The following is an 18,425-nucleotide window of genomic DNA, read 5'->3' on the forward strand; positions in this document are numbered from 1 at the left end:
GCTGGCTGGGGGATTGTGGGCGTTGCCGTTCAACTCACCTGGAGGGCCCCAGGTTGGGGCAGACAGCTCTAGAACAGTCTCCTCCAACCTGGGGCCCTCCAGCTCCGTTGGGCCACAACTCCCCGGGGATGCCGGGAGTTGTAGTCCACATCTGGGATGGACCCGGCCGGGGCAAGGCCGCGCTTGGCCAGCGCCCGCGCGGCCCTGTTTTCCTCCGCGCCGTTGCCAGGGCGACGGGCGAGCGTCGGTTGGCGGAGGCCTCGCCGAACGGCCGCGGCGCCGGGAGAAGGCTGCGGCGGCGCGGCGCGGCGCGGCGCCTCCCCGGGGCCGAGCGATGGACGACGTGCGGGTGCAGTGGGTGGGCGGCCGGCTGCAGGGCGCGCTGGCCGTCAAGGACGCGGCGCCTTTCGAGGAGCTGCTGAACCGCAACGACGGCGAGGAGGCCGAGGCCCTCCTGCACTACCTGAACCTGAGCGCCAGCGCCGAGGAAGGGGAGCCGGCCGCCCTCTTCTTCCGCCAGGAGATGCGGCTCGACGAGGTCGACGTCGAGATCGGTGCGCGGCCTCCACGCATCCTTCCCCCCGGCCCCGCTCTGAGCACGGGAGAGGAGTGCCTCTGAGCGCGTGCGGAGCGCCTTGAAGACGCTGCTTGCCCCGCCCCCACACCTCTTGAGTCACCGCGGGCTCGCCCGTGGCCCCCCCCCGCCCCCGCTTCCTCCGTTGTGGCCATTTGCACTGAATGATATGTGGCGTGAGGATAAAGTGCCTCTGGTTGCGTGCAGAGTGCCTTACCCCTCCCCGCGCCTCTGAGTGATTACAGCCTTGCGTCCTTCTTTCCTTTCCCCCCTTCCTCCTTCCTGGACACTTGCCTGGAATGATACGAGGGACAAGGCTAGAGTGCCTCTATGCACGTGCAGAGTGCCCTCTTGACTTCCCATCATCACTGAATAACCATAGGTTTGCACTCCCTTTCCCCTTTTATAGGTGCATAGGAAGCAGCCTTATATACCCCATCGGACCGTTGGTCCATCTAGCACCGTACTGGCTACGGTACACACTGACTGGCAGCAGTTCTCCCGGGTTTCAGGCAGGAGGGTTTCCCAGCCCTGCCTAGAGATGCCTGGGATTGAATCTGGGACTTTTCACATTCAAAGTGTGTACTCTGCCGCTGAGCTCCAGCTCTTCCTTTTGTTCCAAACCTGCCTTGAACAATATGTGGTGGAATCATTAAAAGAAAGGCCCTCAGAGCTTTTGCAGAGTGCTTTGTTCTCCACCGCTGAGTGAACCACAGTCTTGTGCCTTCATTTCATTTTGTTTCATTTATTATATTTCTATACTGCCCCTTAGCTGAAGCTCTCTGGGCAGTTCACAAAAATTAAAAACCATTTAAAATGCATTATACAAAGCAGGGAACCATTTACATAAAAACGTATAAGCTGATAGCACACACGCCGACAACATATATCTAAAAACAATTTTTCAAACAATCAACCAAAGACAATTCAGGAACTGATTAAAAACTCATTATATGCTGCCAAATGCCGGAGAGAAGAGGACAGCTTTAACCTTGTGCCGAAAAGATAATAATGTTGGTGCCAGGTGAGCCTTGTCAGGGAGATCATTCAAGAATTGGGAGGCCACCACCGAGAAGACCCTCTCCCTTCCGAGAAGGCCCTCTTTCTCTCCCTAACAATAGAGTGACAAAATGCCTTGCCCACCCCATCACTGAGTAACTACAGCCTTGCATCCTTCTTCCATCCCTGACATTTGCCTTGTCTTTGTGGAAAAATGACAATAAAAAAATGCCTCAGTGCATGAGAGTGCTTTCCTGTCCCCCGTCTCCCCCCCCACACACACACACACAATGAGTTATCGCAGCCCTGCATTCTGCCAAAACTTCCAGGTCAAAACGTATAGTTGTTTTTTCAGGTTGTGAGGTCTAGCACCTTTGGGGGCCAGGACTGAAGTCAACCTAGTAGTCACACCTGCAGAAAAGCCATTCTGCGCATGCTCTGATGTACTCTTGTATTATTTCACATATTCTAGCCCTCAGCCTTGGCTTTATAACCAGGTTCCAAATTTTAAGCTCTGACTCCAATTATGCTCTCTGAGTGGCTTTTCTTTCTGTACCTGTTCACCCCAATGGAGGAAATAGCTTTGGGGGCACAATGGGATGGCTGCATGGAGCTGCTCCTCTCGTGACGGGAGTGGAGAATCCAATCTGTGGGGGAGCTAACTGGATTTTATTGTAACAATCGTTTCAACTTTTTTCTCCGTGTCCTTGCAAAACAGACGTACCATATGATGAAGGTGGTGATGATGAAGATAATCGCTCGGAGAGACTGGGTGGTGCCTCCTCGACTTCAGTTGTAGAAGGAAGTATGTATGGGAAACAACTTGGGAGAAGCCTTTCTAGCAAACAGGGCCAGCATCCAGGGTAGGCATAGTTCAGCACCTGTCAAGGGCCCAGACCCCAGCAGGGGCCTGTTGACGAGAGCCCCCTGGAGTTGCTCCTCCTCTTCACCGTTACAACCTGCTTGTTCACCTGCTTCTCATTCTGGGCCAGACCACAGTGGTGAGAAGGAGGAGCAGGAGATGCCGTGGCCCGCTTGCTCCCTGGCTTTTGGCCTGTCAAGCAAGCAAGTGGTGGCAATGATGAGAAGGAGATCAAGGAGCCATAGCAGCAGGTGACAATGGCAATGAGAAGGCAGACTCACTGAGGGAGGGGGCCCATGGAGGGTGTCTTGCCCAAGGTCCCTCCAAAACCTGGAGCGGGCACTGCTATCAAATGCTACTCCCTGCCCCAAGTCAAGGTCATAATACCCAAGGCTGGCCAAGTTATTTTGGCCCCTGAGGCAGAAAACCACACAAGTGCCTCTCCCCCTTTTGCAGCAGTAAAAATATAATAACCAACTAACTATTTGCTGCTCTTTCATGATGCCCCAAATCAGCTGCCTTGAGGTGACTACCTCACTCTGCCTAATGGTAGAGCCAGCCCTAAGATCCATGTACAGAAAAAATGAAGGCTAAACTAGACTCCCGAGATCCAAAGGTTTGGGCTGCAATGTCACCAATATGCAAATGACATGCAACTCTACCTCTCTTTGTCACTTATAAATCCCAAGGCGGCTGTAGACCTCTCGAACTGGTGTCTAAAGGCAGTACTGGGATAGATGAGGGTACAGATAAGACAGAGGTACTGTGCATTGGGAAGCTGGCTGACATGGATAGTGGTGTGAAATTGGTGTCACACATGCACTAGTGTCTTCCAAGCTTGACTACTGTAATGCATTTTACATGGGGCTGCCTTTGAAGATGGTTTGGAAATTTCAGCTGATGCAAAATGCATTCAAAATGCAAAAAGTTGCTGGGGCCAGGCGGTCAGAACACATAACGCCGATTTTGTCCCAGTTGCACTGGTTACCCATGTGTTTCCAAGTTCAATCCAAGATCAACTGGGGGAAAAGCTGGATGGTTGCTTATAGCATAGGTTGCGTGCGTTGCACCCCTGGTTGCCATCAATTCCTTATGCTGGATATACCTTTTTTTTTAGAGAGAGAGTGGAAAAGCAAAATATCTCTGTCTGAAGGTGGAGAAAAGCCTGTGGCTGACCATTCTACAGGCTCCCTTGGGGGAGGCATGGCTGAGATAGAGCGTGTGCTGGGCATGGAAAGTGCAAGAGGTCGGTTTTATAAAGTGAGTCTATTTTTTTTCAGTGCTGTTCTGGCTTTGCGGCAGGCGAGAAACATGGGCTGCATTTCTGTTGAAAAGCTAAAGCAAACATGTCCTGTTAATATATTCACAAAGTTTATGCAGAGTTGAAGATGCAGAACTAAAAACAATGTATTTCATCATTAACCCCATTAAAACACTTACATTTCATTTCTGTCTCCCGCTAGGACATTTGGCAAACCTTTTGCTTTGTGAGCTTTTCTCGGTTTGTACACTGTTGATACTGAGCCTGAATGATCCTTCCTTCTTTTTCCCTCCCCACAACCATCTCTTTTTTTAAATTAAGGTTTCTTTAAAAAAAAGAAAAAAAAAGAATGGTTTCTCACATTTTGTTTTCAGTGAAGTGATACCTCTCCAAGGTGCTCAGATATCTGTCATAGTCTGAATTCTGAATAAATGCACAGAGTTGTGAAATGCACACTCTGGAAGTGGCTTTGCAGTTCCCAATACTTTGTCCCTGGTGTGTTCCAAACAGCTCCCTTGTGAAACTGCCCCCCATCCCCAGTTTATACTCCTACCTGCCACTCTGACACACCAGCATCTGGTTCACATATAATGATAACCCATGGGTTGTTGGGGGTGCACATGAATGAGAGAGTGCACTGCCTCCTGCCCATTCATCCCTTCCACTTTGGGAAACAACCCAAGAATACTCTGTTCTCTGGTCGTTAGTCGTAATGCCCAAACCTCGCACTCTGAGTTGCTGAGGGTTAAACAACCCAGAGTTTTAAACTATGGTTTGTTGTTGGGCTAAAACTCTGGGTTAATTAACCCTCAACAACCCAGAGCCAGGTTTGGACTAAAAACCTAGGAACTGAGAGTTCCTGGGTTGTTTCCCAACGTGGATACGCAGCAGAAGTGTCAAGCGGGCAGGAGGCGACACACTCTCTCGCTCACACATGGCCCCAACAACCCATGGGTTAAACAACTCATGGGTTGTCATTACATGTGAATTCAGTCCGAGTCTCAAACTACGCTCCAGTGTTTAGCTAATGGAGCATGAGTTGTAATTGACTGTGTGAGTGTCAAGCCATGGGGGAGATTCCTCACACACCCTGCTCATGAATTACTGCTTTGTGCCAAACCAGGAGGCATCACCCAAAAACAAAGATGCAAGGTAGATCTGGGGCATCCCATACTCCCGTGGCACTTTGGGTCAGTTGGACAAGTAGCTCCCATTAGCCCTGCTTTCAGGCCACAGCTAAGCAGACTGGCAAGGCCCCAGAATGACCTAGTTCCAGGTATGTGCATGTGTCTCATGATGATTGGATGATTGCAAAGCCTGGTTTACTGAATGATATCCGAAAACACTCCATGTGGATGTATGCTCTATTGCCGATAATTGGTTTGGAAAGACAACTGTGGATAGCCATGACCTCTGTTTCTTTCTAAACTTGTCTGTTTGTTCCTGTCCATTTCAGAAAACAGTAAAGCGGGAGGTCTATAACTTGTACTATCACATGGCTATTAATGACGTTCCGGAAGACTTTTTGGAAAGTGACACCGTGTTTTTTCTCAGAGACACTGCAGGTATTTTATGCTGATGCCTTATGATGCAGTGTTTTAGCTGAAAAGAAGTTTGGGCTAAGAGGGGACCTGGTTGTTTCAAAGTGGGCCCTCAGGTAGACACTGAGATCCTTATATCCCACCCCTTGAAATCTGCCAATTCCACTGTTTTCTACTTAGGGAGCTTGGGATTCCAATCAGTATCTCAAAAATCTTTCAGAAAAAAGGGTATGTTTTCACATGGATATGGAGTGCCAGGAAGTTTTATATTGCATATACAGTGTGTTTTGCCTGTCTTTCAGTCCTATTTCATTTCTTAGTCCCTACAGCCCTAGTTGACAAATAGATGGCTGTTCCACCATCCCATTTCAGCAGAAAACCTCCATCCCTCAATCTCCTTCCTCTCCTGAGTCCCCCAGTCCTTATCCCAATGCAAACTATAATAAAAATTAATAATAATAAAAACAAATGTACTGCAGCTCACCCAAACTATTTATTATTATTTTTATTACCACAATGACCTGGTTTGCACATAATGGCACATAGTGGGTTAATTAACTCTCGATTCACCAGGCACAAGCGTGTGTGTGTGTGTGTGTGTGTGTGAGCACAGTGCCTCCGGCATGCTCCTGCTTTCATTTTACAACCTACAATTGCCCTGATCTTAGGTTACTCTCATGACACCCAAACCCAATATGATCAGTGTATGTGGTGCTTTATCACTTAAGAAAAAAAGCAGAACCCTGTCCAAAGGAACTTACAATTAGAGACTGAGGAGGGGTAGGTAAGGAGAGGCCAGGAGAAGAAGTCGATCCATTGGTAAAAATTACTGGGAACCAGTGTGTTAGTGAGTCTTACTTCCTTTTAGTTGGCTTCTGTATACCCAATGTCCCTTAATCTGTTACTTAGATATTTTCACATGAAGAGATATTAATACAAGAGAGTAATCGTGTCTTTGGGGTGATTATTTTATTTATTTATTGCATTTCTATATTGCCTTTCTGGGAACAACAAAAATGCTTTACAAAAATTCAGAAAACAAAAATCATAAAAACATAGTAAAATGTTTAAAAGAAGCTGAAAAACCATAACAATTTAAAAACCAAATTAAGAGGATGTCTTGACACCCCCCGCATCCTGAATGCAGAGAGAGTGGGGATGAGTTGTAACTCCAGAGGCAGGACTTTCCAGAGTTTGGAAGCAACATAGGAGAAAGCGCTTACATACTGTATGACTCTCCTGATCATAAAGTACAGCTCTCCTAGGCATGTCAATTATGTCTGAATGCTTCCCCACATCAGAAGCATAGCTTCATGAGGCTTTTATTGTACGCTTGTGACTGCTTACTCATGGTAGTTTGCAGGTCCTTTACATGATGCCGTCGTCCCCCAGGGCCTCCTGTGCATTATCACGTTTTTTTCCTAACGAGGAAAGTCTGGTATTACTTAGAAATGACAGAATGAGAGTCTCGTGTAATTGCGCAATTCTGCTGTACCACAGTACCATCTAGTGGTTGTATAATGAAACAAAGAGAAAGGCAGAGAAAGAAAACCCCTGGAAAAAGCACATGTAAAGAAGCTGAGCTTAATCCCACAAAGAATCTGGAAGCAGAAGCTTCGGTAAAGGTGCAGGATAACAGCCTCATGTAGAAATGGCCAAAGATTCTAGCTCAGCTTTCACTCTAATGTGGTCCTTTTCTGTGTGTAGAGAGAGAGAGAGAGCATTCAAACATGCAGGTTCCCCATCTTTTTTCTCAAGTGCTAGAGTCCCGGAAAGAATGTAGCGCATGAATTTCCTGAACTTATACAGCAGCTGTTGATCAGGAGCATTGGGTTAGAAGATCTCCTTAAAACAAATTGTTACCTTATTTTACTGCTTAGAAACCATTTTTGAACCTAATGACTTGATCGAAGCGAATGATGCCCTGCCAGACGTACTGGAGTACGGCATATTGAATGGTCGTTCCTTGGTGATGCTCAAGCAGCTATTTGCACTGGTGAGAGGGGTTTGTTTGTTTTTTAAAGCACATCTCAAAAACATCTCAGATCTTTCAAATTCAATTACATTGAGACCGCAGACATTTCGCGCAGAATTGAGTAATTCCTACAGAAAATGCTTCTGATGACAAAAAAGCTAGGAGCTATCATTAATAGGATCAAAAGAAGCAATAGTTGAAAAAAAAAAAGGACCATTCTACATTCAGACTCACAGTCATTAGGTGAGGTATGATTGCATGGCGGGGTGGGGGGAGTGGCAGAATTACCCCTGCAACATAAAAATCTCATTCAGGCGCCACAAGAACAGAGTTTAAAATGTCTTATATACTAACTTCCCTATTTAGAGGTAGTTCAAAACTCTTAGTAGCAAATTAGCCAAACAGTCATGGGTGGGCTTGATTGTGGATGACCCTAAGGCAAAGATTTATAATTAATTCAAATTGAATTGAGTTTAAAAGATCAGAGTTTACATGGCATTCAAAGTAAAAAAAAGTTCAATAAATGATGAGAAGAGCATAAGAATAACACTGTAATTTGCTGCACTGCCTGGCTGGTGATGTTTGACCAGTGGGGTTGTCACTATACTTAGTTGGTTCAACCCATTTCTAAGATTTCTAAAAGTCAAAAGAGCAAGAAGCAGGAAATCAACCCATGATGCTCCCTCCCAAACCCAGGCACTCTCTATTCTGAGAGGGCTCTCTTAGGCAAAGAAAAGCCCCCTTTGAATCCTCAAGCTCTGCTTTTTAACTGACAGCTCTCTTGAAGTATGGGGTGAAGGGAGAACAAGAAGAGACCATCAGGATTTGATCCAGAGGCTCTTTGTGTACCTTAACAGGAGTAAAGGTGTGTTTGGGGGAGAGCACAGCTCACTCTGGACAAAACCTCCCACTCTTCTTCACAAGTAAGCCTGAATGCACCCTAAGAAGGCATCCCTGGGCTAGTATTCTGTGCGCACTCCCCTTGGAGAAAGAAAGCTCCATTGAACATAATCGGGCTTACTTTTCAGTAAAAATGTGTAGCATTGGGCTGTGTTTCCAATCCTGTCTTTCTCCAGAGAAAATGGGCCCAGCAGGTGCTGCCGCCCTGAAATACCCAACACTTGGGCCGGAAACAGTGAAAGATAATTGTTATTTCCTAACACAACAACAGCTATAACTGGATCCAGTGGTATCTGGAATTGCCTGATATGTCAGGTTTTTTTTCCTTTCTTTACTTGACTCTTTGCCTTTAACAGCTGCATATGTCTGTAAGGCTGTTATAACATTACAAGTGGATTTAACCATTGTATTTAAAATGGAAGCAAATAGAAAGTGGTAAAAACAAGTCCTGCCTTTTCAGGTCTTTCTGCCTGCAATGTGCCATAGCCAATATGATATGGATGAATACCCAGAATCTGAAAAGGCAGAGGGTGAAGAACCACAGTCTGCTGTGAAAATGATGAAGAAGTCAGTAATATTAGACAGCTTTCAGATCCTAAGGAATGAGTTCTTAATGAATATGCAGAAATTTCTAAGCCACATTCAGAGAACCATACAACAGATTGAAGGTGAATCTCAAACTGATCTCACATATTCCTCCTAAAGCACTTTGGAGGCTTTTGCTTGTGGTTAATGTGCACACGTGAAAGAAAAAGAGAAATGCAGATTTAAATGTGCTTGTATCAGGTTTTAACATTGACTAGTGGCCATGTAGAAAAGTGGATTTACAATTCTGTTTCAGTCTTCCTACCTTGTTTGTGTCATCTATGAACAGATGCATTCTATCTTGAGAGCATTTTTAGCCCTCCACCCTCCCTTTTTTCCACATAGTTGTCAAAGTTTGAGAATGGGTTTTTAACATTCTAATCTCTCCTCCCTGAACAGAAGCTTGGGGCAAAACAACCTTGTCAGTTTCACCGAAACAGCATTCCTTAACTGTTTCCCTTTTTTGCTATCTGGTGAAATTTATAATGCTGGGGGAAAGCTTTATCAATATTACTGATGTGAAGTCTTTCACTACTTCACCTGCTCTCTGGTGAAAGAGACAAGGCTGGGAAAAATTCTTGCCAGTTTCTCCAGTAATGGGAACATTTTGCCAGTTGAATCTTTTCTTTACCTCCATTGCTGCTTTTGCTTTGAAGGTAGGAGAGGAAGCTTTCGTTTTTGGTTGTTTTTCATAAGAACATAAGAACCATGCTGGATCAGGCCAAGGGTCCATCTAGTCCAGCATTCTGTTTCCTTCAAATGGGTGTTAATGTGCACCTAATGCTTCAAGTGGTTTTACCCAGGTTTGGTTTCCTTTGGAAGGAGGTCACTGGAAACTTATTGGTGTTTTGTAATACCTGCAATGAAGTAAATGTGAGAAGATAACAAGTTTGAGGTGGATGCCTAAGGCCCTTTCCATAGTGTTCTCTGTTAATAAATGGGGTCACAGAATAAATAACTGAAGCAAACAACATTTTCATTCAACAGGCGAAATTAAGTTAGAGATGCCAACCATATGCTTAGAAGGTGATGTGAATGACCTTGCCAATGATCGGGATGTGGTTGAAACACTGGAAACACATGTAACTAATTGGGTCATGTTAATATCCTCAGCAGATGAAGGACTACTGAGAAAGGTCCCCCAGGTAATTCTGCTGGAGCAAGTTGTATTGTTTAACACTCCATCTTTACTAAATCTTAGAGTGTTTTGTAATAATCTCTTTATTTACAAATGCAGAGATCGAACAGGCCTTACAAGAGCACTGAAGTAAACGTGGTAGTGTCTGACTCAAAGCAATACCAACAACCTTTAAAACCCCAAACTGTGCCTGACAGCCAGAAACCTCTTAGCAACTCTGGCAGCCAAGGTCACACTGCTTTCACATCTCTTTGTCACCATTGCCAACACTCAGACCAAACTGAGTGTTTTTTTCCCTCAGCCTACATTGTAAATGAAATCGAATCTATCTCTTTTTATGAAATTTATTGTAGTAATAGATATTCAACCCAGACCCAAAATAGGTTTGATTACTCGGGGGGGCATTCACTTGCTACTTTTTCCAGACATAGCATAATATCTGTGTGTGTGATCCCCATGCCTGTATACATTCAAACATAAGCATAGCCTTGCTAGATCCAACCAAAGGTCCATCTAGTCCAGCATCCAGGTCCCCATAATGGTCAGACAGATGCCTCCAGGGAGCCCCACAAGGAGGGTGTGAAGGCAACAGCCCCTTTTCTCTTGTCTGTTCCAAGGGTGACTAACAAAGTGGTAAGACAAAATAAACGCACAAAAGATCATGATGATAATAAAAAAAATAAAGCATGGCAACTAACACAACACACTAGAACAGCTGTAGTCCATTCAAACGGTAAAAATAGAATCTTCTCTAAGTTAAAAATGTGAACATTAGCCATTCTTAAAAGCCTGGGAAAACAGAAATGTTCTTGCCTGACGCTTAAATTATAATAACATGTTTTAGAACTGGTGACCTTGGTGCCTGAGCTAAGGGTGCTTGAGCGAATCATCTGTCCTGTTATTTCTCTTCTCCCGTCTTCCTTTTAATGGTTGATGGTATTGTAAAGTGGGACATACTGCTTGGTTATGTGGCAGCACTGGGCGGGGCTCTCCTCTAATGGAAGCACGGTAGTCTGCATAGGGATGTACGAAACCCCCCTTACCTGGCTCCGCCGGGTTCCGCTGGGGGGGGAGGTGCTCCGTCCCTCCACCCGGAATCCTGGCCGGCCGGCTCCGCTCTGCGGGGATTCCGCAGAGCCGCCAGCCAGCTCCGCCAGCAGCAGGACATCCAGCCGCTGGCTAGCAGGGACGCAAATGGTGGCGGCCGTAGCTGCCGCTGTTTGCGTCCCTGTATTTAGCTGTGATAGGCTATGTAAAGTCTTAGGTAGCCTATCACATCTGGGTTAAAAAAAAAAAATGCGTATGCAAATGGCGGCGGCTACAGCCGCCGCCATTTGCGTTCCTTATTTTTGGCCATCTTAGTCTACGTAAATATTTACGTAGACTAAGACGAAGACAAGAAAGGGGAACGCAAATAGCATAGCGGATGCTATTTGCGTTCCCCTTTATTTTCACCGTCTTAGTCTATGTAAATATTTATGTAGACTAAGACGGCGAAAATAAGGGGGAACGCAAATAGTGTCCGCTACGCTATTTGCGTTCCCCCTTAGTTTCGCCATCTTAGTCTACGTAAATATTTACGAAGACTAAGACAACCAAAAATAGGGAACGCAAATGGCGGCGGCCGTACCCGCTGCCATTTGCATACGCATTTTTTTTTTTTAACCCAGACGTGATAGGCTACGTAAGTCTTTATGTAGCCTATCACGAATGGGGTCGGGGGAAGACTGCAAATGGTGGTGGTGGCGGTGGCAGCCGGTCGGAAGACCAGCCGCCACCTCCGCTGGAGCCACTGCTGGAGCCACCGCCGTCCAGAACATCCGCCCCAGGTAAGTCTCGTCCCGGGGGGGATCCGCGTGGGGCGGGGGGGTGGCAGGCTGTTCCGCCACGGAGTTCGGGGGGCCAAGTGCACTGGCATTCGGCCTCACTGAGATCCGTGGTGGAATTCTCTGACATCCCTAAGTCTGCATGGATTGACATGGCTCTGTCTGTGGAGTGAGTAAGATAAGTAACCCCTCTCAGCCTAACCTCCATCCACAGATTCAAGATTTCTTTACCTGGCAGTTTACCTGACCCTGACGGGGGAAGCTTCAACCAAGTATCTGCCGTATGTCCCATGGAGAGCTATGACTCCTGGGCTACCTTTTGGCAAGGAAATGCAACTTGCCTCCTAGGCAAGGAGAATTCTCCTTTCAGCTGGCAACATGACCAACTGTGCTGTATGAAGAAGAAAGCCCGCTCTGGCCCTGAGAGGAGCTTTGCTCCCAGGCTATTTTCTGACAAGAAGCCTCAAGCATCCCAGACAAGGAGATAAAGAACACAATTGTTTTTACAGATTCCTTATCATGTTCTCTCAGTCATCTGTTCATCTAAATTAAAAAGCCCCAGACACTTTGGCCTTTCCTTGTAGAGAAGATGCTCTAAGCCTTTGATTGTCTGGTCTGCCCCTTTTTGTTCCTCTTTCAGCACTTATTATCTCCTTTTTGTTGTTGCTGAGTTGGAGTGAGCACAACTGAGCATGTCTGTATGCGTTGCGTGGCTATATAATAGACACAACTGGCTTCCCAGACACAAGAATGTTACAGCATCTAGGTGTGTGGGAAGAAAACTGCAAGCTTCCTGAGAAGAGAACATGCAATGTCTGCCTTTTTTTCCAAGTTCCTGGTTTCATCCTGCTTTTTCTTGCCCACAGGGAAACGGCCCGCTGGCAGAGATTGACCTGTGGCGTGAGAGAAATGCTACTTTGAGTGCCCTCACTGAGCAGATCAAACTGCCCTTAGTCAAGAAGGTCTTGGAAGTGCTTGATATTGCCAACATTGGCATAGTGGAGAGTTTGCAGCTCGTCATAAATGAGCTCTGCAAGCACCACGTGGAGGCGGTGGACAATGTGAGGTTCCTTTCCACTCTTGAGCGACATCTGAAGGTATGTTTTGATCAGCAGGAGAACCACCAAAGTGTATGTGTATTTGGGGGGGATGGGACTCCCCTTTCCTAAAGAAAAGCAACAAAAGCCTCATGGACTATAGTCCATGACAGCTAATGCCAGAATAAATGTGTTAGTTTTTAAGGTGCCACAAGACACTGTTGTTTTTGCTGCAATAAAGTAACATGGCTACCCTTGGAAATCATCCCTAAACAATGTCCCTCATCAATGTCCCCCCTCCCCAATGCACCCCCTATCCCTCTTCCTTTCTTTCCTTTGGATTGTACCTCTTTTTCTGGTCTTGAAAACATGTGCCCTGCTTCTTCATTCCGACCTTTATTTACGATATTTGCTATCCACTCCAAAGAATTTAACACATGGCACCAGCTTCAGTGTTGTCTTGGATACAATTCCTTCACTGATGAATGCCTTGAGAATGGTGTGGATTATTTCGCGGCATTACAACAAGGATGAGAGGATGATCCCCCTCATGGAACGGATCGCCTGGGAGATTTCAGCAAGGGTCTGCAAAGTCGTGGATCTACGGACTTTGTTCAAGTATGTGGGATCTCCTTATTTGAACTCAGCCAGAGGTGTTAGCGGGATTCATTGTGTTCCCGGGCTCTTGGTGACTCTAGTCACCCAGGTCCAGTACAGATGTAATGTTGACTCTCTGCAAATCAGCTGTCAGCCTCAGGGATGTGCATTTCCTCCTCTTCCCCTCTCAGGTTTCAATTCTCCCCTCCTTCCCTTATCTACTTTAACCAAGGTTTAACCATGGTTACATCTGCACTGATGGTGTCTATGTCTGAAGCATAACATACTTTTCTCTCCTGTTCCGAAGACTGGGCTTTCTATGTATGTGCAACTCCCCTGGTGAAGCACCTCTGGTCCAAATTGCTTGGGGTCTTTTGAATGTTGGATATAGCTGTCTCCGCCTCCTCCTTTTTCTTCTTCCATTTTTGGTTAAATTTATCTCTGCTCTGTCGTATGGACTCTCAGGGAAGACAGGCAGCTTGCAAAAATCAAGATGACAGAAGCCAAACGCACCCTTGAAATTTGGAAGGAGTCTTATTTTGATATCCGTGCCAAAATTGAAGCTTCGGGTAGAGATGCACGATGGGAATTTGACAGGAAACGCTTGTTTGAAAAAACAGATTACATGGCTTCAATCTGTCAAGACCTCTATAACATACTGCAGGTAACAGCATGCATGGATTGTTGAAGACTAGGATTTGCACTTACATAGTTTGTTGAGCCCCCATTTCATGGATCCCTAACTTGTGCTCGCGTTCCAGGGCACACATAAAGCTCCAAAGTCCCACTTGTTTTAGTGTCAGAGCAGCACCATGTACTCAGAGTTGCCCCAGTCATTGAAGTCCCTAGGGAAGTCCATGTGCATAGGTGGTCTGGATGCACATCCAAGCACAGGTTGACTTCTGCACTGGAATCTGCTGTGATGCTACATGTGCCTTTGTACTTCTAGTTATGGTATTAGGGTTCCTGTGCATTGGGCTTGGGACCAGGCTACCTGAAAGATTGCTTCTCCCATACAAGGCTGCCTAGGTTGTGTGGTGTAGAGTTTAGAGTGTTGGACTGGGAGCCGGGAGATCCGGGTTCTAGTCCCCGCTCAGCCATGGAAGCTCACTGGGTGACTTTGGGCCAGTCACAAACTCTCAGCCCAACCCACCTCACAGGGTTATTGTTGTGAGGATAAAATGGAGGAGGGGGAGGTCTATGTACGCCGCCTTGGGTTCCTTAAGGAGGAAAAAAGGCGGGATATAAATGTAATTAATTAATTGGTTGTAAGATCTTCGAGGAAGGCCCTTCTCTCAGTACTGCTGCCATCAGAGGCGTGTTTGGTGGGAATGTGAGAGAGGGCCCTCTCAGTGGCTGTACCCAGGCCCTGGAACTCCCTGCTGAGGGAGGCTAAGTTGGCCCCCATCTGTTCTTCCATGACCTTTTTATTCAAGCAGGCCTTTGGCCTATGAGCTAGTCTGTTGCTGCAGGGGGTTTTAATTGGTCAAGTGCTGTTTATTTCTTGTAGTGTTGTGTTTTTAATTGTGCTTTTAATTTATTTGTTTTTATGTTCTGTCTTAATTCAGATGTTCTTAATCTCTATTTTATTGTTGAGCGCCATTTTTCAGCAGAAAGGCGGGACATAAATTAAATAAGTATCTATATATAGCCGCTTTTTGTTTGGAGTTTATCTTTGCGGCTTTGAGTTTGGTAGGTCTACGGGGGCAGGGTGAGACCCTCCTGTTTGCACTCTTGCAAAACTGGCTATTCGAAAAAGGCTAACAAGAAGAAAAACAATAACCCAGACTTAACATTAATTTTTGTGACCTGCCCAGAGAGCTTTGACAATTGGCTGGTATAGAAATGTAACAAATAAGTAAACATTTCTCAGACTTGGGAATGAATCATTCCACATACTTTGAGAAGGCAGAAGTTCCAGAGGCTTTGGAACCTCCATTGGGAGGGAGGCACATTCTCAATGTTTTGGCCAGCCTCCACTGAGGCAAAGAGCTGCCCCTGTGCTCTTAGAATAGGGCTGGGCAACTTTTGGCCCTCTAGATGTTTTGGCCTACAACTCCCATCATCTTTCACCATTGGCTATGCTAGCAAGGGTTGATGGGAGTTTTAGGCCAAAATATCTAGAAGACCCCAAGTTGCCTGCTCCTCTCTTAGAAGCATAGGCTTTATCTTTTCCCTTCCATATTGGATTAATCTAGTTAGGTGGGGGAAGCAGTTTCATCAGCTGCTTCATGCGTCATCCTTGACCACAGTCTCACTGGATTTCTTGCCTGCCTCCTTAATCTGCTCTGGGATTCCTTCTTTCCTTCCTGGAATAAAGCACAAATGAGTTGCCAGTAAACTAACATCTACCTACAATAGGTTATGGAGGAATTTAGCAACATCTTTGGTCCTGAATTGAAAGCTGTCACTGGGGATCCAAAGCGCATTGATGAAGTCTTGGGAAGAGTTGACGGCCTTGTCAGCCCTATGGAGGTTCTGACGTTTGAGCCTTTCAACATCAGATGTGCAACTCAGTGGAAGATGGTTATGGAAGAATTTAAGGTGGAGGTTGTGGTAAGCAGCAGAGGCTTTGATATGTCTCTCTCTAGTTTGTACTAAACCCTCTCATCTCTCTTCCTGCTAGAACCCCTGAAGTTTAAGAGCCTTACCTACAAGCCCCATCCGTCCCCATGTAAAGTCATTGTAAAATGTCCCCATGTAAAAGGCAGCTTGTATTTGCAAAACATCGTGGAGGCCTGAACAGTTTTGCATTAGGACTGCCTCCCGTGCTTGTTATCCATGAAAGGGAAGGTTCTTTGATAGCATCCCTATGTTTTTTGGTTTTGACTTGCCTAACTTGATTTTTAGGATATTGAAAAAGAAGCAAAGAGCTTCATTGATGAATCATTTAAGACTCTTCGCTCCGCAGAAGCTGCTTTTGACATGCTGTTAAATTTCAAGCACATCCGCTCTCGAGAGGCGATCAACAAGCAGATGATGATGAAGTTCAATGACATTCTGGCACAGTATTGTAAAGAGGTAGGGAAGAGCTGTTGCTCAGTGGTAGAGCCCCTGCTTTGCATGTAGAAGGTCCCAGGTTGGATCCCCAGCATCTCCAGGTAGAGCTAGGAAAGAATCCTGCCTGGAACCCTGGAGAGCCATTTCTGCCAGTCAGTGGTCTGGTTCGTGTGTAACGACAAACCACCATGGGTGCCTGTCAGGAGCCTGTCTCTTGTTGAGATCTGACACACACCTTTGAAAGCTGTTTTTGATCATAGAGAAGCAAAGTAATATAGCTAGTAAGATCATATGGATGGTTTGTTGGTTTGTTTGTTTGTTTGTTTTACTCACAGCTTGACATAGTTAACAACATCTTTGTTAATAATCTCGCCAACCCACCTTTGTGCAAGAATCACCCTCCAGTGGCAGGAGCAATTTATTGGGCACGGTCTCTTTTCTACCGTATCAAGCACACCATTGTTCGATTTCAAGAAGTAGAGGAGCTGCTGGCTAGTGAGCGTGGAAAAGAGGTGGGTTGGAGTTTCATTACTAGTTAATCAGTAACTTAGCACTTCAGTTGACCGGAAGGTTCTAGGGACATTGTTTTGGGATGGGCAGTTGCTGAATATTTTGACCACTTTTGTTTTTAAAATTGCCCTTTAAGCCACTCTGAGAGTCCCTTTGGGCCAAAGAGCAGAATATAAGCATTTTACAGTGCAATCCTGTGCTGTTCTACTCAGAAATAAGTCCCTTTGAGTTCAAGGAGATTTACTGCCAGGTGCACGTGTATAGGGTTGCAGCCTTAAATAAGTAAACAAGCAACTGAAAGTAAGAGCAAGTACTCTAGTTTGGACTCGTGTGTTTCAGGTGAGACAAAAGTACCTTGAAGTGGCAAAGAGGATGAAAGAATATGAAGATACGAAATATGACCAGTGGAGAGAAAACACAGAAGATAAGCTCCCCATCTTATTGAAAAAAACCCTCCTTGCTAAAGTTCATCCTTCTGGGGCTATTATTCAGGCTAACCCAGAGACCCAGGAGCAGGTGACTATAAAGATTTTTTTGGTAGTAGCCCTTTGTATATCCTTGGGAAGATTAAGACAATGCAGAATAGCTTTTAGGTTCCGCAGATTTCCATATCCTTTAATAGCAACACTTCTTTCCCCCTTTCTTCTCTGTTTTGACATGCTTTCCTTCTTCCTGTGGTGGTTGATCTCCTGGGATGTAGACCCCACGTTCTGAAGAGATGGACACTGGGGAGAAAATGACCCGTTTCACAGTCAACTTTTCTCCCAAGCTTCGAGAGATGATCAATGAAACAAAGTACATGGAACACCTCGGATATCCAGTGCCCGAAATAGCAAGGAACGTGGCACTACAGGAGGACAAATTGCTCAGGTAAGGATCTCATGTAAACCTGCTCTTGTCTGAACGGATGGCAAGTGGGAAGTTGTTGGTTCTCCATCAATGCAGGAGTGTATCCTGGTGCAGGTGACTTCACCCACTTACTCTGATATCGTTGTGAAAATTAGATGATTTTGCCTCTTCCAATAGGAAGGGAGGTCTCTCAGTTCTAGTTCTACCTGCTTTGAGCTGACAGGGCTTGAGAGGAGATCTCCTCCATCGCTGTTTTTCAGCTTCCCACCTCCCCTACTCAAGGTCTGGTTGGCTAGGAAAGGCAGGGTTTTACCTCTTGCCAATTGTCCTGAGCCACCAATCACCTCTTTAGCACGTTTTAAAGGAATAATAATGGCTGCTCCCAACTGTCATCTGAGTGGAATGTGGCCAAGTAGTGCACACAGTGTGGTGACACTGTGAGCCGCTGAGAAGATTGAAAAGGCAAGACCCATTCCTCCACTGCCTCCACTGTGGAAGATTAGGGGACGAATGTCAGGAGCCCCCTAGCTGCCTCTTTAAGTCCCCTCCAATAGCCAACTCACGACACAGACGAAAGGGATTCTTTCCAAGGCTTTATTCCTTTACAATTTAATGACTCTTTCAGATGCTAATCACCAGCGACTAAGCAAGGAAACACTGGGGTAGTTAGCAGAGTAGCCTAAGCTCCAGGTAAGGCAGTTGGTCCCCGTTTGAAGGGGAAGAATGGGAAGAATGGGAAAACTCTGAACTTATGGGCTATGGAGAGGTCCT

At 45.8% G+C, this 18,425-nt stretch overlaps 1 protein-coding gene across 1 annotated transcript in view; it reads left to right on the top strand.

Moving 5' to 3' along the window:
- Window positions 1–56: 56 nt before the first annotated feature.
- Window positions 57–18,425, top strand: part of DNAH10 (dynein axonemal heavy chain 10) — a 99,762-nt gene continuing 81,393 nt past the window's right edge. The window contains exons 1-15 of the mRNA XM_084819652.1: window positions 57–554; window positions 2,292–2,378; window positions 3,553–3,695; window positions 5,153–5,261; window positions 7,118–7,233; window positions 8,573–8,780; window positions 9,685–9,842; window positions 12,528–12,758; window positions 13,126–13,316; window positions 13,761–13,959; window positions 15,657–15,851; window positions 16,146–16,316; window positions 16,631–16,807; window positions 17,145–17,321; window positions 17,506–17,675. Of these exons, the coding sequence (XP_084675778.1) occupies window positions 335–554; window positions 2,292–2,378; window positions 3,553–3,695; window positions 5,153–5,261; window positions 7,118–7,233; window positions 8,573–8,780; window positions 9,685–9,842; window positions 12,528–12,758; window positions 13,126–13,316; window positions 13,761–13,959; window positions 15,657–15,851; window positions 16,146–16,316; window positions 16,631–16,807; window positions 17,145–17,321; window positions 17,506–17,675 (2,552 nt within the window). The 5' untranslated portion in view covers window positions 57–334. The remainder of the gene's footprint in view (window positions 555–2,291; window positions 2,379–3,552; window positions 3,696–5,152; window positions 5,262–7,117; window positions 7,234–8,572; window positions 8,781–9,684; window positions 9,843–12,527; window positions 12,759–13,125; window positions 13,317–13,760; window positions 13,960–15,656; window positions 15,852–16,145; window positions 16,317–16,630; window positions 16,808–17,144; window positions 17,322–17,505; window positions 17,676–18,425) is intronic.

This window comes from Heloderma suspectum, chromosome 13, assembly GCF_057233095.1.
Source record: "Heloderma suspectum isolate Gila_16-S chromosome 13, 16-S_ref, whole genome shotgun sequence".
Taxonomy (NCBI): domain Eukaryota; kingdom Metazoa; phylum Chordata; class Lepidosauria; order Squamata; family Helodermatidae; genus Heloderma; species Heloderma suspectum.